General features: G+C 35.9%; 1 protein-coding gene across 1 annotated transcript in view; it reads left to right on the top strand.

Annotated features, from left to right (window-relative positions):
- The window catches only part of IARS2 (isoleucyl-tRNA synthetase 2, mitochondrial), a 42,182-nt gene that overhangs the window by 5,942 nt on the left and 13,607 nt on the right, over nucleotides 1–22,633 (top strand). The window contains exons 3-12 of the mRNA XM_020906851.2: nucleotides 587–746; nucleotides 1,605–1,753; nucleotides 1,840–1,889; nucleotides 1,971–2,080; nucleotides 2,168–2,258; nucleotides 2,605–2,720; nucleotides 7,770–7,939; nucleotides 8,873–8,963; nucleotides 10,693–10,844; nucleotides 12,962–13,122. Of these exons, the coding sequence (XP_020762510.1) occupies nucleotides 587–746; nucleotides 1,605–1,753; nucleotides 1,840–1,889; nucleotides 1,971–2,080; nucleotides 2,168–2,258; nucleotides 2,605–2,720; nucleotides 7,770–7,939; nucleotides 8,873–8,963; nucleotides 10,693–10,844; nucleotides 12,962–13,122 (1,250 nt within the window). The remainder of the gene's footprint in view (nucleotides 1–586; nucleotides 747–1,604; nucleotides 1,754–1,839; nucleotides 1,890–1,970; nucleotides 2,081–2,167; nucleotides 2,259–2,604; nucleotides 2,721–7,769; nucleotides 7,940–8,872; nucleotides 8,964–10,692; nucleotides 10,845–12,961; nucleotides 13,123–22,633) is intronic.

Genomic DNA, 22,633 nt, shown 5'->3' with positions numbered 1-22,633 from the left:
ATTTTTCAGTGGAAATATATTTTTTAAAAAATCTGCTGCCAACTGGTATCTTAAGATGAGCTAAGAAACAGTTACAGAACTTTACTAAGAGCTCTACTGTTTTATTTAGGGTTTTAGTAATAACAGAGTTAAGCATAATATTTCATACTCTAAGGGCATTATAAATTCTGCCTTGATTCTGTAATATTTATGAGCTAAGTTTACATAAATAATTTTATTCCATGAGAGTAAAGCAAATTGTAATTTTTTACTCTGATTTTTAGGAAGTTCAAATTATTTCTTTAAAGGGTAATATAGATTGCTTATTTGCATACTACAACTTAAAAAAATTAATAATGTTGGATATAATGTTTTTCACTTTGAAATCTTTTGTAGTTTGATTTCTTCCTGGGGGAGTTAATGACATTTTAAAAATCAAATATTTGTTATGCTTGTGTTTATGTAGAACATAAGTTGGTAGATTTAATAGGTAATTCTATATAAATCCTTTTGGATTTTATTAGTGTTTTAAAATGATATTAAGAGAACATAAGTTGTAGGCCACATGCTTTTTGTATGAATGATGATTATCATTTCATCTTTGCAGATTTTGAAAGACATAGCCAATCGATACCATATGATGAGAGGTTCCAAAATACATTTTGTGCCAGGCTGGGATTGTCATGGGTTACCCATTGAAATGAAAGTATTATCAGAGCTTGGTGGAAACGCTCAGAATCTTTCAGCTATGGAAATTAGAGAGAAAGGTAAATAATCTCTATTTCTGTTTTAAAATGTTATTTGTAAACCCTGGTTCCTTGGAAAAGTCAGGGCTTTATCAAAGACACCTGTTGCTTTTTGTTTTTTGCTATTGTTTTTTTGCTTATAATGAGATCAGTTGGAAAACACTGTGTCACAGAAAATTCAGATTTTGTGTAATTGACTTTTGTGAGAATTTATGTTCAGAAATGAAGGAAAGGTTTCTGAGCACGTCCAAGTACATTTTTCACATCTTTGGCCCTCATGTTTTGTTGAAATTATTATTTTGGTCAGTGTTTTATTTTCTTTCTTGGCTAGAACCTGTTGACCTATTTTAGGTCCTAAACCAAAAGTAAATTTTAAATTACAATTTTTTTAGACATCTCTTTTTTGGTCCTTTCCTTCAGTAGCATGAGTCAAGGCGGACTCATCTGTTCTTATCTGTTTAACTTGTATAACTGGATAAGATTTTGAAGATCTCATACTTCCTTATGAGACAGTATGATTGGTTGCACTAATTAATTTTGTGTGTGTGTATATAATGAAATAATTATTCTCTGACCTTTTCTTAAATTATGAAGTAAGAAGAGTAACTTTTCCAGTTTGTTTTTTTTAAACGTAAGATCATTTTATGATCTCTGAATAATGGAAGAGTTGGTAACAAAATTTTAACTTTTGAAATTTTAGTTAATTTTAGAATCTGTTGTAGGTATCTGCTGAACACTTTTAACTTTCAGGATAAATTTAATTTTAAACATTTTTATAGTCTAAATTGTGTGTAATACCTGCATTTAGAGAGATATATGCTAAACTGTGTTCAAGAATTTTAAATCATTTTCAGAAGGCTTTTTGTTTATTGATTTTAGCTAGATCATTCGCCAAAGCAGCAATTGAGAAACAGAAATTGTCATTTATTCGCTGGGGAATAATGGCAGATTGGAATAATTGCTACTATACTTTTGATGGAAGATACGAGGCCAGGCAGTTGAAAATTTTCTACCAAATGTATGATAAGGTAATAAAGTTTTTTTTTTTTTCCTTTGAGTATGTTGAATTACATGTTACAGAATTCCAGCTTTCATATATCTTTGTCTTTTATAGGGCTTGATTTATCGATCTTACAAACCTGTGTTTTGGTCTCCTTCATCAAGGTATTTATGTGTTTTGGGTAGCTAAAGTGGAGAATTTTGTGGGACTTTCAAATATTTATGTTTAATGTTTTTAAACCTTAGGACTGCGTTGGCTGAAGCAGAACTTGAATATAACCCGGAGCACGTCAGTCGCTCAGTATACGTAAAATTCCCTCTCCTGAAACCTTCTCCTAAGTTGGCATCTCTTCTAGGTAAGATTTATCCATTGCTTGAGTTTATTAAACTTAAGGAATTAAAACATTTGATTTGCTAGCATATGTGAAATTTCATTTTCACAGATGGTTCATCTCCGGTTAGTGTTTTGGTCTGGACCACACAGCCTTGGACAATTCCAGCCAATCAAGCTGTTTGTTACATGCCAGAATCAAAGTAGGTATATTACAGCAATTTTTGTTTTATCCACAGATAGGATCAGTTCCATTTTTTAGCATTATTTTGATCTTATTGCATCCTCATTATCCTCTTAAAATTAGTGAATTATCACTTAGTTTTTATGTTCATATAGATTTTATTAAGCTTTAGAGAATTCTACTTAAGACCTTATTTTCCAGCTTCTTTGGGAAAGAAAACAGAAATGTAAGGAATGAAGTCCTTTGAAAATAGTACTGTTTTGATCTTAAAGTTAGTTTTTCCAAAGTGATATAGAACATTTAAAATGTTATCTGTGGTTTTTCCTTTTTCACTGTTAGTAGCTCACGCCTCGATTTTATTTTAGGTATGCTGTTGTGAAGTGTTCCTCATCTGGAGACTTATACATTCTAAGTGCAGATAAAGTAACATCTGTTGCTTCTACTTTGGGAACAACATTTGAGGTTATTTCAACATTTTCAGGTGAGGATTTACAGATACTCTGACAGTCAAAGTCATCAAAATACTGGGTTGATCTGAGTTCAGTACAACAAATATGGCTTCTACTTTTCTAGAGTATATTTTACATTGATCAAACTGAAGGAGAATATACATTAAACATGATAGGAGCATAGAAAATATGAACATTGACAAAGTCACAATAGTTGAAAAAAATTTTTTGACAAATATCCAGTGGAAAATTAGAAAAGTGACCTCTATACAACATAAAATGTACAAATTTTCCTTTAAATTTTTATTCAAAATTAAATTACTGAAAATTATTTTTATCTGATTTGATCAAAAGAGCAAGGAAGGAAATAAATACACTTATTTTGGGGTATATGACTTTAATAAGGAAATTGAATGAATTCTGAAAGTTATTTCCAAGATAGCATTTCTATCAAAAGAATCCTTCAGTTCAGTTCAGTTGCTCAGTTGTGTCCGACTCTTTGCGACCCCATGAATCGCAGCATGCCAGGCCTCCCTATCCATCACAAACTCCCGGAGTTTACTCAAACTCATGCCCATCGAGTCGGTGATACCATCCAGCCATCTCATCCTCTGTCGTCCCCTTCTCTTCCTGCCCCCAATCCCTCCCAGCATCAGGGTCTTTTCCAATAAGTCAACTCTTCGCATGAGGTGGCCAAAGTATTGGAGTTTCAGCTTCAGCATCAGTCCTTCCAATGAACACCCAGGACTGATCTCCTTTAGGATGGACTGGTTGGATCTCCTTGCAGTCCAAGGGACTCTCAAGAGTCTTCTCCAACACCACAGTTCAAAAGCATCAATTCTTCAGCGCTCAGCTTTCTTCACAGTCCAACTCTCGCATCCATACATGACCACTGGAAAAACCATAGCCTTGACCAGACGGACCTTTGTTGGCAAAGTAATGTCTCTGCTTTTTAATATGCTATCTAGGTTGGTCATAACTTTCCTTCCAAGGAGTAAGCGTCTTTTCATTTCATGGCTGCAGTCACTACCTGCAGTGATTTTGGAGCCCAAAAAAATAAAGTCTGACACTGTTTCCACTGTCTCCCCATCTATTTCCCATGAAGTGATGGGACCAGATGCCATGATCTTAGTTTTCTGAATGTTGAGCTTTAAGCCAACTTTTTCACTCTCCTCTTTCACTTTCATCAAGAGGCTTTTTAGTTCCTCTTCACTTTCTGCCATAAGGGTGGTGTCATCTGCATATCTGAGGTTATTGATATTTCTCCCGACAATCTTGATTTCAACTTGTGCTTCCTCCAGCCCAGGATTTCTCATGATGTACTCTGCATATAAGTTAAATAAGCAGGGTGACAATGTGCAGCCTTGATGTACTCCTTTTCCTATTTGGAGCCAGTCTGTTGTTCCATGTCCAGTTCTAACTGTTGCTTCCTGACCTGCATACAGGTTTCTCAAGAGGCAGGTCGGGTGGTCTGGTATTCCCATCTGTTTCAGAATTTTCCACAGTTTATTGTGATCCACACAGTAGTAAGCTATAATTTGGGACTCCTAAAGTAGTGGCTGATTTTGAAATATAATTATGGAAATCTACGGAAGTTTAAAACTACCTTTGATCTTTAGGGATGGTATATCTTTGAGTTTCTTATGAAAGAAAAAATATCACAAGTTAGAGATACTCAAAAATGGAAAGATTGTCCAGCTAAATAGAGAAGACCTCAAAATGTATCGGTTCAGATATAAGCCAGTTAGAGGTTTAAACAATCTTAATAAAAGTGGAAAAGTTTTTAATGTCAAAGGCATAAAAGAAACTGCAGAATGTTTAGTATTTAATACCATTTGTATCTTATTGGTGCATTTAGTAAGTTAGAGGTAAGTTAGAGGATCTGGTATATTGTTTAGTCCATACCCTTCACTCACCTCTTCTTTAAAAAGAATTTATATATAGCATTATATTAGTTTTAGGCATTCGGTATAATGATTTGATACTTGTATGCATTGTGAGATGATCATCATAATAAATCTAGTTAACCTCATCACCACGCGTAGTTACAAAGTTTTTTCCTTGTGATGCGAACTTTTAAGGTCTGTTCTCTTCAGTTCAGTCACTCAGTCGTGTCCGACTCTTTGTGACCCTGTGGACTGCAGCACGCCAGGCCGCCCTGTCCATCACTCACTCCCAGAGCTTACTCAAACCCATGTCCATTGAGTCGGTGATGCCATCCAACATCTCATCCTCTGTTGTCCCCTTCTCCTGCCTTTACTCTTTCCCAGCATCAGGGTCTTTTCAGATGAGTCATTTCTTTGCATCAAGTGGCCCAAGTATTGGAGTTTCAGCTTCAGCATCAGTCCTTCCAATGAATGTTCAGGACTGATTTCCTTTAGGATGGACTGGTTGGATCTCCTTGCAGTCCAAGGGACTCTCAAGAGTCTTCTCTAACACCATAGATCAAAAGCATCAATTCTTTGGTGTTCACTTTTCTTTATAGTCCAACTCTCACATCCATACATGGCTACTGGAAAAACCATAGCTTTGACTAGATGGGCCTTGTTGGCAAAGTAATTTCTTGCTTTTTAATGTGGTGTCTAGGTGGGTCATAACTTTTCTTCCAAGGAGCAAGCACCTTTTAATTTCATGGCTGCAGTCACCACCTGCATTGATTTTGGAGCCCCCCAAAATAAAGTCTGTCACTGTTTCCGTTGTTTCTCCATCTATTTGCAATGACGTGATGGGACCAGGTGCCATGATCTTAGTTTTCTGAATGTTAAGTTTTAAACCACCTTTTTCACTCTCCTCTCTCACTTTCATCAAGAGGCTTTTTAAGAAGCTCTGTTCTCTTAGCAGCTTTCAAATATACAATATAGTATTAATCACAGCCCACCTCTTTTTTAAGTGCAGAAGATAGTAGTAGACTTTATTGACATTTTAGATGTTGTTACAGCAGTTGAATGGCGTGCTCAAAGGTTTGTGGAAGTATCAGGTTAAATGTAAAGACCCTCTTTCTGGACTGCTTCACTGTTTTAAATGATGACTGTGTGAGAGTTGATGGATTTTTGCCACTTTGAGCCACCATGTTTCAGAGCAGTTTGTATACTTTTCATTTCTGGCTGAATAATCTGGGAACAGCTGGCTCTCTATTTACTAAAGTAGCGGGAATGTTGAACAGGTAAAATGGAACATTTTCTTTGGGGTAGATTTCCTTTGCAGAAAGAAATGTGAATTGTTTCTTATTAATCATCTGGGGATCTTTGTTGGGAGTGGAGGAAGAGTATTAAGTATTATAAGCACTAAGTATTGGGGCTAAAGGAAAGTTCACAGATGAAATTTACTTTGCTCCAAAGCTGTGGTTTCCATACTGAAAATGCGTAAAGAGTACAGCGCAAGGTTGTAGAGATTGGTGTTACTTGTCAACCTGATTTCGAGAGAAGGAATCAAAACACACACTAACGAGTTGATTTCTCTAAAAATCAGTGTTGACCGTTGTCTCTCTTAACAGCATTAAAATTTGCATGGAAAAGAATGCATCCTAAAGTAATTTTCCTAGTAATTCAAGTATTTCCTGGTTATAAAATGCCAAGTCAGCTAAGTGAGACAGCAGGGAAAGCTTGTGATTTTCTTCAGAAAAGGGAATTTTGTCAGGATTTTGTGAGGAAATGTCAGTTTTTCTCACACCTCTTACCCATAGTGCTGTTTTCAGCAAAATGAAATCAGCAAAAGGGCTGTCTTTTCTATTAAATGTCAAAAGTTAAAAATGTGTGTTGTTCTTGTGGTGTGAATAGGCTGTGTAGTTTTTATTGCTCTGTGGCTAGGAAAAAGGATCATAGAAGTGGAGAAATTTATAAAGGCAGGTTTTTTTTTTAAGTTAAATATCATTTAGCTTGGAAAGATGAACAATGATTTGTGGGGAATATCTGAGGCATAAGGGGGCATTGACCATTCTTCAGTTATTAATGCTAAAGACTAGATAGAATAACCAGACCTATTTAGTATGTTGGTTAAGTGGATGGGTTGAACCAGCAAATCATTTTAAACCTTGAAACTGTTTATTTTTAGACTGTATGAAAGAAAGATTAGTTTGTGGAGCTCAACTCAAGAGGGAGTAAAGTTGGGAAACAGTAATGGTGCAGAGGGCTTCCCCGGTGGCTCGGCGGTAAAGAATCTACCTGCAGTGCAGGAGATTCGGGTTTGGTCCCTGGGTCAGGAAGATCGCCTGGAGAAGAAAATGGCAACCCACTCCAGTATTCTTGCCTGGGAAATCCTATGGACAGAGGAGCCCGGAAGGCTATAGTCCATGGGTTTATAAAGAGTCAGACATGACTTAGTGATTACACGATAACAACAACAGAAAACTTCATAGATGATGGCTATGGTATATTATTAAAGGGGCTAGAGTTATGTGGAATATTAGAGTCAGACTTGCCTTTGAACTTGAATTCAGTCATCTGTTAGCTATGTTACCTCAGACAAATTGCCTATATTTTCTTGTTTTCTGATTTGTAAATTGGAGATAATGTTAGCTGTTTTGTACTATTATGAAGGTGAGGTAAGAGTTTATGTTGAGTCCAGCATATGGTGGGTACCCAGTAACTGTCAGGTTTTATTTATCAGATCTTATCTTTTCAGGGTAACATGAAAAGCAACAGCAATGAGTTCCCACAGAGGTAGTATTAGAACCTGCTGGTCATTGACCCATTGATCTAGATTTTTTTTGTCCTCTGTTCTAAAAGGCACATAACTGTACATAAATTAGGGAAGTGTTCTTGGGTTCATTTGATTATTTATTTTAATAATTACCAATACTTTAAAGCATTTACAGTGCAGCAAGTATTGTGATACGTTACCCAAAATGCTTAACATGTACCAACCAGTTTATCCTCACAGCAGACCTCTGAGATACGAACTGTAATTACTTACATTTTATTGATTGCTGAAAGTCACAGCACAAGTAAAAGGGAAAGCCAGAATTTGAGCCCAGCCTTGTCTCAGATTTTGCTCTTTTCAGCCTAATGTCTGTTGCTTTCCTTAAAGAGGTAGAAGAATCACCATATAAAATAACTCTCAGTTGTGGTTTTCCTTGCTCACAGGTGTGGATTTGGAAAATGGTAGTTGTGCTCATCCTTTAATTTCCGAGAGGGAGTCTCCTCTTCTCCCTGCCAATCATGTGACCATGACGAAAGGAACAGGGCTGGTTCACACAGCGCCAGCTCATGGTATGGAAGATTACAGTGTAGCTTCTCAACACAACTTGTCCACGGTACTGCTTCTCTTTTTTCCTTTTTAATCATTGCTTTTGTAGAGTTGAAGTGATAAACCCTAACATCTTCACTTTTTGATAATAAATGATAATTTTTGTCTTTATAGTTGAGAATTGCTTTTGTGCAATAAACCTCATTAACTCATACTAATTAAGAATCATTTCCTAGAATCAGCACAGAATTGGCAGAGTTGAAATTGAATACATAGTAAATGGGTGCATTTTTTTTTTCCCCAAGTATTAAGTCACATAGACAAATTACTGTCAAGCCCTGAAAATTGGCAAGTGGGTTTTGCTTATGTGCATGCATGCTTAAGTTGCTCAGTCATGTTCAACTCTTTGCAACCCTGGGGACTGGAGCCCACTTTGCTCCTCTGTCAATGGGATTTTTGAGGCAAGAATACTGGAGTGGGTTGCCATTTCCTGCTCCAGGGGATCTTCCCTGACCCAGGGATCTAACCCACATCTCCTGCGTCTCTTGCGTTGGCAGGTGGATGCTTTACCACTGAGCCACATGGGATACTAGATAGTTCAGAAGAGCCAGTTTTTTCAGACTAAACCATCCTCAAAATTTATTTTACACATGAGTTACTTAGCAAGTTTTTCCATTTAGTTAAAGACAAGTCTCAAAGTCATCAGAGTATATATACACTGCCATAGATCTGTAAGTTAACAGAAGTTTTTAATATATCTTGTTACTTTTTATTATTAAATTTTAGGTATGTGCTTTAGTAATACAGTTTGCCTTTGGTGATTTAAGTGTTTAAATTCACAAATTCTGATTGACTACAAAGTAGTACCTAAATTTTCAGTACAGGGAAAGACTCGACTATAATGAGGTGTTTTATACATAATATATTGTTTTGCCAGATATTGTCATAAGATAGAAAGTCTTGATGCTTTATTTTAATTGTTCAGAACGACTCTTTGTAGGATTGTTTAGTGAATGAAGATGGAGTTTTCACAGATGCTGCAGGTCCTGAACTTCAAAACAAAGCTGTTCTTAAAGAGGGAACAGATGCAGGTGAGTCCTGTATATGTTGATATTGTGTTTTTTTTTCTTTCTTTTTTATGTTGATATTGTAAATATGCGTTTTCTGAGAAGCAGCCAGCAGTAATCTTTGCTGACAGTTCTCTCATCTTGCACTTTCAACAGAAGCAAAAAGCTGAAATTATATTTTATTTTGCCACATGGTTTAAAGTGGAGTTTGGCACTTTTTCATCTTTCAGTTTGAATTGCCCTACTTGTTTAATCAAATCAGGCCAGTCAGCAGGGAGTGGTGTTATTTTAGAACAATAGAGAGAGTCATCAGCATTGTTAGTTTTATGGAAGGATGGAGTCAACCTTGGGGCTAGATGTTGACTCAATCAAACACTCTCACTCCTCTCATAACTCTTATATCACTGACCTACACTATGAACACCTTTCTTTACCCACACCACGACTGAGGCCAATTAGATCTGGTGTATTAATTCTCCTAGGCTCTTGTCACAAACTGCCATAAATTTGGTGACTTAGAACAACAGAAACTTATTCCCTCGCAGTTCTGGAGGCTGGAAGTCTGAAATCGAGGTGTCAGCCAGGCTCTGCTCCCTCTGCAAGCTCTGTGAAAAGGTCCTCCTCTGCCTCTGCCTAGCTTCTGTTGAGAGAAGGCAATGGCAGCCCACTCCAGTCCTCCTGCCTGGAAAATCCCATGGACGGAGGAGCCTGGTGGGCTGCAGTCCATGGGGTCGCCAAGAGTCGGACACGACTGAAGCGACTTCACTTTCACTTTTCACTTTCATGCATTGGAGAAGGAAATGGCAACCCACTCCAGTGTTCTTGCCTGGAGAATCCCAGGGACAGGGGAGCCTGATGGGCTGCCGTCTATGGGGTCGCACAGAGTCGGACACGACTGAAGCGACTTAGCAGCAGCAGCAGCAGCTTCTATTGGCTCCTGGTAATCCTGGCTTTCCTTGGTTTATAGCTGCATCACTGCAGTCTGCCCCCATTGTCCCCTGCCATTGGCTCTGTGTGTCCCTTCTGTGTGTACGTTTTCTTCTTACAAGGACACCAGGCGTTGGATTTAGGGCCCACTCTAAGCCAGTGTGGGTGGTTTAGTCGCATAACCGTGTCAGACTCTTTGTGACCCCATGGACTGTAGCTCACCAGGCTTTTCTGTCCATGGGTTTTCCAGGCAAGAATACTGGAGTGGGTTGCCATTTCCTTCTCCAGGGCATCTTCCTGACGCATGGATTGAACTCACATCTCCTGTGTCTCCTGCGTCACAGGCAGATTCTTTACCCTCTGAGCTATCAGAGAGGTCCAGTGTGACCCCATCTTAGTTGCAGACTGCATCTACAAAGGCCCTGTTTCCAAATAAGGTCACATTCACAGGTCGTAGGGGCAAGGACTTAAGGGGACAAAATTCAACCCAGTACACCTGGTTCCTTTGGATTACCTGGAGACCTTTTTAAGATTCATAGTATGAGAGATTGTGACTCTGAATTTGACATGTAGAGTTCTAGGTGTGTTCTGTCGTCTCTGAGAAGAGCCCATGGAATGGCATACTTTGGAGCCTGATGAAGGTTTTACAGTTTCTGCTTTTTTTGTTGGGAGGTTCCCAGATTACGCCTTTGCTCCTTGGTAGATGGCTCCTCTCACTGTCACCCGTTGGCCCAGATTCCGTACTCCCTGGGAGTTTAGAGAGTCATTAGGGTTTTCATAGTACTTTTTTATTGTGTCTAATGTAAGTTGTTTTTTGTTTTTTAAGTTATAATGATGCTTCAGGCTGCCAAGAATTTGTTGAAAGAAGAAAAATTGGTACACAGCTATCCCTATGATTGGAGAACTAAGAAACCAGTAGTTATTCGTGCCAGCAAGCAGTGGTTTGTAAATATCACGGATATCAAGACTACAGCCAAGGTATAAAGGGCATCCTACTGTAAGGGTTGGGTTTCTCATTCCCCCAGGATGAAAGGTTTATCTGTGAGGTTGGGGTAGGGTTTTGAGGGTAGAAGGAATTAATTGGTTTCATAAAATTGTAGAATTTTAGATCTGGAAGGACCTTGGGTTTCTCCATTCCTTCCTAGCACACACGTGGAAACTCATGCTTAAAGAGGTTAATTAGTTTGCTCTAATTTCCTGCCCAGTGTCATGAAAGTAGCATAGAATTAGGACTTGAGTTCAGCAAATTGTTTAAACTCTCAGAACCTCTGTTTCCTCATCTATATAAAGGTGTTAATAATGCGTACCTCATGAGATAAGTGAATAATAGTTCCCAGAACAGTGCCTGGCACATAATAGGCATTCACCAAAACTCTTTTAAAACCCTTGGCTTCCTTAAAATTGAAATCACAATTCATTTGAAAAGCTATTTCTTTGAGCTAACAAATACTTTATAGCTGGCATTTTAAATATTAATGTACATTTGAGCTCTTTCATTCAATATATAGATGTATCTGTGTGTGTGTGTGTATCTCATGAATAACTTGATTCTGTTAAATGAAAGAGCTCAACTAACATATTTTGCTTTTGTTTTTCAAATATGTATTTGTTGACCATGCTGAGTATACAGATATTTTGCTTTACGGCTTGCGTATAGCATTGCTGTTATTATTTGGTTCATTTGTTGGCCTGGCAGTTTGGGGCCCTTGCCAGAGCTATGGAGGCAGTGTATACTTTCTACATTCATGTAGATTGGAGAGCTGTGCTATGGACTGTACCTTTGTTTTGTTCTGTTTTTTTTCTTATATTTCTCTATAAAGCCTGTTTTTCTTACTGTAAATGTAGTTTGTGACTTTGAGCTCTGCACAGATTTTTGTTGCAGAACATCTGAGTCTCATGCTGATGCAATACGCTGAAGGCAAGTTTGTTTTCTTCTTTATGGAAAATTTTTAGTGACTCTTTGCAGAAATAGAGAAAGTAATATGCTGTCATGTTTCTGTCACCCAGCTTCAACAATAATCAACTTTTTGCCAATTTTATTTTTATCTACATTCCTACTCGTTGTCTATACTTCCTACCCATTGGATTATTTTAAAGCAACTTTTAGGTATTATGTTTTCCATAAATATTTCATCATATATATCTGACATTTAAAATTAAAATATAATTTTCATGCCATTATTACCACCTTAAAAAATATTAGTTATTCCTTAACTAAGTCAAATATCCAGTCAGTATCCACATTTCTTCAAATTTTAATCAAAATAAATTGCAAATATTGCCATTCTTCCTGTAGGTGGTGTTTACAAAGGCTTTGGGGAGGGGATTTCTGGTCAGATAAGCAAGGAAGCTGTTTAATCATGCTCTGAAAATATAAAAGTTCTTTTTTTTTTTTTTTTTTAATGAATAGAGAGACTTCTTTGTTGAGACTTTGAAATGGAGTTTATCATGTTTTCACTTATGGATATTTTTAAACATTTTGCTATATAATTCTTTTCTTGGTAACTGATAAATGAAATCAAATGCCAGTAGTTTACAGCTTTTGTGGAGGGGTGGGTGGGGGTTGGAGGGAAGGAGAGTTCTTGAGACAGTAAGTAAATAAGTAACTTATTTTGAGAAAGTATTTTCTATGTTGGAAACCATACTCTGTAAAATTAGGTTATATTTCAATATCCTTATTTGTCAACCTAAGATAGGAGCTTATTTCTTAAACATTTAAAAAAGAATCCTGGAAATCAAGTTTGAATTGAGTTTAACTGAAGTTTAATAACGTATAGTACTTCTACTAAACCTGTTATTACCAGTTTTGATCTAGGAGTGCTTGGAAATTAGTATAAAATTGCTTGTCACTTCCTTCAAAGGTGAAATCTGCTCTAGATGTTATTTATTAGATCCTTTGTGGCCTTGTTTTAATAGCCCCGTGTTTGCTCTGAAATCTATGGTTTTTTTAGATTAGTTTCTCTTTGGCAGGGAGAGGGGGCATGTAAATGCCTATAAAATCCCAATATAAGGAACTGTATCAGGATAAAGAATGGGAGTTCTAGAAATTTTTTTCTGCTTTCTCTCACTGAGCTTGATTTGTGAATCAATTGCAGGAATTGTTGAAAAAAGTGAAATTTATTCCTGGATCAGCATTGAATGCCATGGTTGAAATGATGGATAGACGGCCATACTGGTGCATATCAAGGCAAAGAGCTTGGGGTGTTCCAATTCCTGTGTTTCATCATAAGACAAAAGATGAAGTCTTGATCAACAGGTAGAACTCTTTCAAAATTTTTCAGCATTTTAAAGTGAGTTGTATTTTCTTCAAAAATCGGAAAATAGTGGACTATGGAAAACTCTTGATATATGTTAAATAAAATAGTCTAAAATGACTATCTTTTTTGGGGGAGTAAAATACAAATTTCAAAAAGATCCTTTCAGATGGGTGAAGTTTTAACAAATACTGGATTATTTTCAGTATTGATACTCAGAAGTAAAGGCATTGACTTTTTTCCTTTGAGAATTTATTATTCCTGACTGTGTGCCTAACACTGTGTTGGAGTAAGGTGTCAGGAACCCACAGTGAGCAGATTGAGTGACTCAGTGTGTGATTTTGATATAGGAATCAGTGTCAGCCTTTCGCTGAGTCTACTTTCACTCTCAGAAATGGTTTAGGTAATTGTATAGATAATTTAAAATTTAAGAAACTATTAAAAAAAGTTATTTCTTCCTTTTTTGCTTAATTTTTTTTTTAATTTGGAAAGGTAATACATGAACCTAGTAAACAATTCAAAGTCGAAGAGCTTATACGATAAAAAGAAGTTTTTTTTTTTTTTTTGCTAGTCATACACTAGACCCTTTTTTGAGGCAATAAACAAGACTGACATGGTCCCTGATCTTATTGTGGTAATAATCTAGCTAGTTTATCTTCTGGTAAATTAGGGTAGCTTTCAGGATTGTTACTGTTATTAAGAGATGTGAAAGGGGAATATTAATTATTTCTTTTGGGAATATATCCTGAATTTTTGTTTTTTTGGAAGTAATTTTGTTTCAAATTTTTTTTACTAAGTTATTCTGTAATATGAACAAAGAGTTTGACTGCATTTTGGGAAGTATTTTCATATTTCATCAGTTGAGGATCCAGTGAGGATTTTGAGGGCATGGAGGCAGCAAGTAATGGAAAATTCAGGAGATGACAGAGGGGGATGTGCCCTGCCTTGGGCTTCAACATCAGTTTTGTAAAAAGGTCGTGCTTTTCATTGTTTACATTATTAGTACGCTATACATGGTATTTTTATGAATATATGTATTTTAGTTTTTTTTTTAACTGTTGATCCCAGTGTTTTGTTTTAAATTACCTTTAGCTGCATATCAGGTAGTTCTGAGTATCCTTGGTGTGAAGGTTCCTTTTCACTTTGAAATATTCTTGTATCACTACTTCATGGATAATCTGACACCTTCTGGCACCATGGCTCAGAAGAGAACTAAAAGATTTGCTTTGAACCCAAAATAGTTTGTTTGCTTCCTTCTTAGAGGATATGGCATTTGAGAAAGGCCTTCGGAATTGGGCAGGAAATGGGGGAAAGTACTTTGCAAGTAGTGGTATTAGAAGCTGAGGACCCAGAGTGGCGAAAATACAGCATGTATAGGAACTGCAATGGGGGTGCAGGGTGTGTGTGAGGGGAACAGAAAGATAAACACCTAAGAAGGCTTGACAGGGGCAAATTGAAGTGAGTCTTGAATACCAGTCTGAGGAGTTTAAACTTTTAAGTAGGAGTGATGACTAAGAGTATATTTTAGGAAAAGAAGCTAGAAGTTAGAGATCAGGAAGTGATTGTAAGGTTATTGCAATATTATTACAATTTGGAGCTAAGACTCTTTGACCTAAATATTGTTGCTCATATTTTTAAAATTTAGAGCTTGATCACATAAAAACTAGTATCTTATTTCCCCTACTGAGAATTAAGGTTGAGATAAATTTACACAAGTATTGCTTAAATTCCTTACCAGAGAGTTTTCCTTCAAGGAAATGTTTATAAAAACACTGTGAGTGTTCCTCATTCTTTTCCGCATTTAAAGAGCAAGATTTTTAGGGAGTTTCCTTGAAGTGATTGAAGTGTACCAATTGTACATATTAGTAAGTAGAGCAAGTTGGCTTATTTGACCGTTTAATCACTACAATACAGTGGTACATAGGTCAATTGGTCAATGACGTAGGTGAAATAAATGTAAGCTTTGTCAGAAAAAACAGGCAGACTTTCTTTAGGTATAATTTGTGTTTTATTTACAGTCAGTATGTTTACATGGTGAGTAACAGATTCTTTTCTCTGCACTGACCTTTGTGTTGCTTGCTTGGTATACTTGATTTCTGATTTTGAAGTTGCAGAGATATACAGAATATTGGCCTACAGAAATGACAGACAGACTTAGTCACATTGTCTGTCAATTCATAGGTCATTTTCCTGTACACCATTTCTGAATAATAACTCTAATCCTCTTCCATTTTTGGTCCTTTAAGTGACATAACAGTTGATTTTTTTTTAATGGATGTTAATTCTTAATTATTTGTCAATTTTTAAAGACTGCATGAAAGGATGTCTGTGTTTTTTTCGTGAATCAAGTGAGAATCAGGTGACCATAATCTTTTTGGTCTTCCTTGAATATGCCTCTACATTGCAGTGAGTTGGCAGCCATCAAAAGTAACAGCATCTCCACTGGAAATTGACGCACAGTCCACATGGAGTTGCTGTTACAATCGATGACGCCATTAAGAACATCAGAAGGTTCCCTCTGCTTTGCAGGATGAAAGTATAAATTATCTCTTAAGTAGTTTCACAGAAGAAAATCTTGATTTATCCTTTTCTACAGAAGTTGAGAGACTGATCTGAAACTTTGATGTTTAATTTTTATTTTGAATTAATGTTTTCAGTTGTACTTTATATTCATATTTGTATTTTCTCAAGAAAATTCCACTTTTGACTTTAGTATCATTGATCATTTATCTTAATCTGTGATATAACACCTTTATAATTTAGGTGGAAATCTATTACTAATTAGTAAAGACAGTTACTTTTAGCGTAATAAAAATAAAATATAGAAACTAGGAAGGAAAAGAAGTTATTAAATTTCCTTTCATTTCAGAACATTTAAGTGTTAATGCAATAGTTAAACATGCATTTAGGAAACTTAACCCCTGATTTACAGAAATTATGAGAAATTTCATTAGAAACATGCAAGGAATTTCAAATATGAGTGTTAGATTTAGCTACCTCAAGTTTTTGCTCATGTTAATAATAATGACTTATTTGTGAAAAAGTTTGATAGTATTCATCAAATAAAAATTTCTCCAAAATTGTTTCCTGTCAGCTTCAAAATATAGGATTAAATTAAAAACAGACACCACCCCAAATTTATGGAATTAAATGTAGTAAATAAATATGAAACATTTAGTCTCTTACCTCATTCTTAATTCCTGTGACTTCCAGAAGAAAAAATTATTATAGTCCTTAGCATTTTTGCTTTTATAAAGACAAAACACAGGGAACTGAAATGACAGCAACAGTTTCTTCATTACCTTGTAATCTTAATGCTGTTTGATTTCTAGTAACATACTAAATAAACTTCAGCCCAGTTGATATCAAAGTTCAGAATGATTGGTTGATGTTACAGGGGCTGGTTCTGCCTAGTTCATTTTCACAGATTGAAACCCAGGAAGGACACATAATATGTGTATTTAGATAAGGCCATTGCGTAAAGTACAAAGTTTTATGATGGACTTATTGCTTTATGAAGTGCAGCATTAAGATGGAAGCATAGAGATTATGTAGTGATAAGTGGTTTCACCCACTTTTATTAACAGTCATTTATACTGATCTTTGGGTTATAAGTTAACTGTGTGTTTGTGTTAAGTATAGCATTTTATTAACAAAGGGGGGATTTCTTATATTTCAAAAGACAAATTTTGACTACTTCTTATGTTCTGTTTTTCAGAAGAATATCTAATATCACTAGAAATTGTTTTGAAACTTTAAAGCACAATCTCAATTTTGTAATAAAAAGTTACACTTCTAAGTATTTATCCTAAGGAAACAAAAGGACTAACATCTCTTGTATATAGATAGACAGATAGATAGATAGATAAATGTAGGGATGTCTAATACAATTGTTTATGAAGAAACATGAAAAAGAAGAAATAAAGTCAATTTTGGAAGAATTAATGTGTAGCCATTAAAAATTAATAGGTAGTCATTAAAAATGATAGCTTATTAGCTCTTTTTTTTTTAACGGTTTTGATGGATTGTTTAATGTAATAGCTACAGGAAAAAAAGTCTAGAACATCATATTCTCATCTTTGTAGAGCTATCCCAAATTCCTCATAAAATTATCCTCATTTAATTTCAGTTTTGAAATTAGAATTTTATCTTCCTTACATTCCTTAGGGAGCCGCTAAATAATTACTAAAATCTGAGCTTATCAGCAGGGGGAGTTAAAAATGAGAATCATCTGTCACAGACTTTAATCTAAGCACCCTAAGTAGCTTAGCTCTTAATGGTTGCCTGACTCCTTCTGTATGAAAATCAAATAAATGTAGCCCATCCCAACATTTAGCTGTTTCTAGGTTTTTGTTACAGTGCAATAAGGGGCACTTTCTGAGCACTTGTACAGCATTTACTTGTATTTCTTACCCAAATTGTCTTTTCAGATTTTGTTTGAATATTAAATTTATCTTTATTTTGCAATCCGCTGTAGTCATCTCAAGTGTGAAAGTTGTATGTGCTTGTTTATTTTTATTGCAAATTTTATTTTTAAAACTGCCACAACTTTTTTGGAACATTCAGACCACCAGAGTATATAGGTCAGGAGAAAGTTCTCACTTGGTTATACCAATTCCATGCACTTAAATTTTGATTTGCTTGGATTATGAAAATGTTTTTATCTTTGAAATCTACTTTCTCATTTGTTATAAATTTTGTTCAGTTTACATACTCTAATTCAGAGTTGTCTTTATTTTCCGTTAAAAACATATGTAATACAGTTGTCTAAGATCTCAAAACAGAGCTAAGTTGCAGAAGAAAATGCCTGTTACGGTACATTTAGTACATCATATTTTTATATTTCATGATAAAAAGGAAGGAAGCAAGTCTTGCTCTAAATATTAGTAAGACTTGGTCTATTAATATGGCAGAGCTTCTCTCCCCTCTCTAAAATGCTTTGTATTTGTTTTCAATACACTGGAAAAAAAATTTTTTTGTTCATCTATGTATGTTGGGAAGAACACAGAATAGTCATTTTCTTAGTAGTATTTTATTTATGACAGCCTTTTTGAAATTAGATTTTTTAAAGCTACTACAGCATTATTTTCATTGGTATAGATAACATTGGGCGGTTACGTCATGTTTAGTAAGTATTATTAGGTAAACTAAAAGAAAAACAAAACTTTCCTTGTCACCAGAAGGGACTTTTATGAGTTAAAAAGTATATTTGCAAATAAGGTTTACATAATACAATACTAAAATTCTTATATTGGACCCTTATTTTGTATATGTAAGTGAACTACCTATATCTTTATTAGAAAATGTAGCAATTAAGACTTCAACTTTAGTTAGGCTAGAAATGGTTGACTAAACTTGATAGGATTCTGTAATAGTAATTACCTTAATAACATGTCAGTTGCAAAATTGAAATCTTTCTTTGCTGTTGGGTATTTTTCGTTACAGACTCTCTAAGATACTTGAATATAGTTAAGTAATAATTAAAATATAATTCTGAAATTTCATTGAATTTATCTGTGATTTAGCAATATAAAAAATAATTTCATTATAGTTGGATTAGGCATTCTGAAATGGATATGTAAATATCATTTACAGTTGTAAGGAGACTAAAATATTAGGGCTTTTTTCTGTTTTAAGAATAAAAATTTTCTAGCCAAGATGTGGAAGCAACCTGTGTCCCTTGCTAGAGGAATGGATAAAGAAGATGTGGCATATATAGAGAGTGGAATATTAATCAGCCATTAGAAAGAATGAAATAGTGCCACTTATAGCAACATGGATGGACCCAGAAATTATCATACTGAGTGAAGTAAGTCAGACGAGAAGGAGAAATATCACATGGCATCCCTTATATGTGGAAACTAAAAAGAAATGATACAGATGAACTTACAGAACAGAAGGAGACACAGAAGCTGAGCTTATGGTTGCCAGCGGGAGGGGGTAGTCAGGGAGTTTGAGATGGACGTGTACACCCTGCTGCATTTAAAACGGGTAACCATCGTGGACCTGCCGTGTAGCACATGGAACTCTGCTCAAGGTGATGTGGCAGCCGGGCTGGGAGGGAAGTGTGGGGGAGAATGGATACACGTGTATATATGGCTGAGTCCCTTCATTGTTCACCTGAAACTATCACAGCATTGTTAATGGGCTGCACCCCAGTACAAAATAAAAAGTTCAAAAGAAAACATAAAAATGTTCAGATAGTCTTCTTTCTCCCAGCGTTTCCCAATACTCATAGAAGCTGAAGCTCCGAAGAGTAACATGATGTATTCCTGTCAGTATCGAGTAAGTGGCAGGTAGACTCTGGTCTTTGGACTCGGTGCTTGCTGTCAGCACACTTGTCTCTGGAGACGTCCTGCTGCCCTGACTTGTCTCTGGTTCATGCCTTCATCCTGCATGGGTAGTGAGGGTCTTTTTGCCTTTGCTCAGCAAACCCCAGAGAAGGGGAGCATGAGTTCACAGATACAGTGTTTGTCTTCATAAAAGAGTTAGAAAGGCTGAAAGTGAAAGTCACTCAGTCATGTCCGACTCTCTGCGACCCCATGGACTGCAGCCCACCAGGCTCCTCTATCCATGGAATTCTCCAGGCCAGAATACGGGAGTGGGTAAGCCATTCCCTTCTCTAGGGGGTCTTCTCAACCCAGGGATTGAACCCAGGTTTCCCTCATTGCAGGCAGATTCCTTACCCTTTGAGCCACTATGGAAGCTCAGAAAGGCTGAAAGGAGAAGTAAAGCAGAATTGAGCCGTGATTTGGGAGACGGTTTCGAGGCCTGGCTTTTAATTGTGTTACTTCCTTATTAGGCCCAGGATTTAAGGAACCCCAAGGCACAGAACAGTTTATCTGTCACTTTAGCCATTTTTTAATGAATCCAATTAGAGAGGTCTTATAAAGTCCTTTTGTTAATAAAGGTATACACATAAGTGTATATATATATATAAAACTTGTTGTATACACAAAAAAACTATTTTGAGTAATAAAATCCTAACATCATGGCAACCCACTCCAGTATTCTTGCCTGGAGAATCCTTTGACAGTATCTCTTTTTTGTTCTAAGAGTAATAGCATTAGGTTTATTCAGATTTTCTATTATATTCAATTTTCTTAACTGATAGAGTGTTCTGTGCAAACTATATAAAATAGTAATATGTAACTAAATATTGTCATATAACTAGGTAGTTATTGCACAAAGTTTTTATGGCCTCATGTCACAAAAAGTTTATCTTTACTGTTAAAGTCCATATGAAATGTGTGACTGTATTAGAAATATGGACTTGTGCCCATTTACACATTCTTATGATTTATAATTTCTTCAAAATAAATGCGGTAGCATCATACTTTTTCAGTCTCTTCTTTGAAGTATAACCAACTTAAGTATTTTGGTTTTCAATCTGTAGAGCATATTTAATTTATAACACCCATTTGGTTTTTGCCTCCCACAGCAATTTTTCATAAACATTTCATTTTATCTGAATTAACAGACCTAGAGAGATTTAGTGACTCATAGTATGTGGTCATGATTAATAACAAGTAGATCCAGGTCAAGAACATAGAAGTGTTTTCTATCCACTCCTCCTTCCATTTCTACCAACTCTTGTGGACCTGCATTCTTAGTTACTTGTGTTAGTGGAGTGTGGTAGAAAGGAGGATAATTCAAAAGTTGGCTTTAGTATAGGTACTTTAATCTTTAAATATTAATACAGATACATGTCATATGTGTTTTGGTAATTGGTTAACAAAATTAACTGTCTAAACTTTCCTTACTTCAAAGAATCAGTTTAAATAATAGATAATGGGCTTACATAATGCCCATTAATATGTGCCAGACACTGTTCTATGCATTTTACATATAAGCTCAATTAATATCCGTAATAGCTGTCTTAATGATACTGTTATTATTTGCATAGTATGGTACAGAATATTGAGTGCTTTGCCCAGGGTCACATAGCTAGTAAGTGATAGGGTCAGGAATTAAATGAAAGTTCTCTGGCTCTGGGGTCCATATTCTTTTCTTCAAATTTATTTTATTGAAGTATAGTTGATTTACAATGTTGTGTTAATTTCTACTATATACCAAAATGATTCAGTTGTGTGTGTATGTGCATACACACACATTCTTTTTCATATTCTTTTCCATTATAGTTTTTCACAGGACATTGAATCTGGTTCCCTGTGCTATACAGTAGGACCTTGTTGTTTACCCTTTCTATGTATAATAGTTTATATCTTACTAATCCCAAACTCCTAATCTATCCACACTCCCCTCTTTGGCAACCACAGGTCTATTCTCTGTGTCTGTGAGTCTCTTTCTGTTTCATGGATAACTTCATTTGTGTCATATTTTAGATTCCATGTATTAGTAGCATCATATAGTATTGTCTTTGTCTGACTTACTTCACTTAGTATGATAACTCCTAGGTTCATCCATGTTGAAGCAAAATGGCATTATTTTGTTCTTTTTTATGGCTGAGTAATATTGTGCATGTGCGTGTATATGTGTACCACATTTTCTCTATGTATTCATCTATTGATGGATATTTAGGTTGCTTTCATGTCTTGGCTTCTGTAAATATTGCTCTGTGAACATAAGGGTACGTGTATCTTTTCAAATTATAGTTTTCTCTGGATATATACCCAGGAGTGGGATTGTAGGATTATATGGCAGCTCTATTTTTAGTTTTTGGAGGACTCTTCACACTGTTTCCATAGTGGCTTCACCAGTTTACATTCCTACCAACAGTGTAGGTGGGTTCCGTTTTCTTGACCATTATATTCTGTGACTTGGTGGAAAGCAGCTAGGGGAAGTTGTAATGTCCATAAAACTGTGATAGTAAATTAAAAGTATATTATTCCTGTGAGAAAATTTAGTGTAAAATTTTCCCTGAGTTTAATTTTCAAATGATTTATAACTGTGTATCTTCATCTTCTGAAAAAGATAATCAGTTTCAGTATTCATTTGATAGGCATTTATTGGCTTTCTTTTGTGTGTTAGGCATGCACTAAGTTTTACTGGATCATCTCATTTAGTTTGCAGTCATCCTGACAAAAGTAGCCAGGATCACTAAAATGCAGGTTCCATGATGGTGGGAATCTTATCCGCCTTGTTAACTGCTATAACTCTAGTGCCTCAAACAGTGACCAAGATGTTGGAGTACTCAGTAAATGTTTTTGAATAAAAATTGTACTATTCGTCTTAACAGAAGGGACAGTCAGAACTTAGAGAGGTACCTGTGTGTGTCATGTATATAAAAAGGAGCAGTTGGGAGATGAGCCTGGATATCTGTTACCAAAACCCAGGCTCTGGTACAGCATGGCCTCTTATGCAGATGGATTTGGATTCAGTCCTGTAAGCAGTGAGGGGACACTGGAAGTTTCTCAGACAGGGTTGGTGTGATAAAAGCAGTTTTAGGGATGCAGAGATGTATCCTGTAAATTAAATTACATGTGTCATGGGTAAAGGAATGAGAGTAGGGGAAAAGTCAGACCACTGCACCAGTCTGGGAGCAGGCAGAGA

The sequence above is a fragment of the Odocoileus virginianus genome, chromosome 11, assembly GCF_023699985.2.
Source record: "Odocoileus virginianus isolate 20LAN1187 ecotype Illinois chromosome 11, Ovbor_1.2, whole genome shotgun sequence".
Taxonomy (NCBI): domain Eukaryota; kingdom Metazoa; phylum Chordata; class Mammalia; order Artiodactyla; family Cervidae; genus Odocoileus; species Odocoileus virginianus.
The sequence above is the reverse complement of the archived record's forward strand: the minus strand, read 5'-3'. Positions and strand labels throughout refer to the sequence as shown.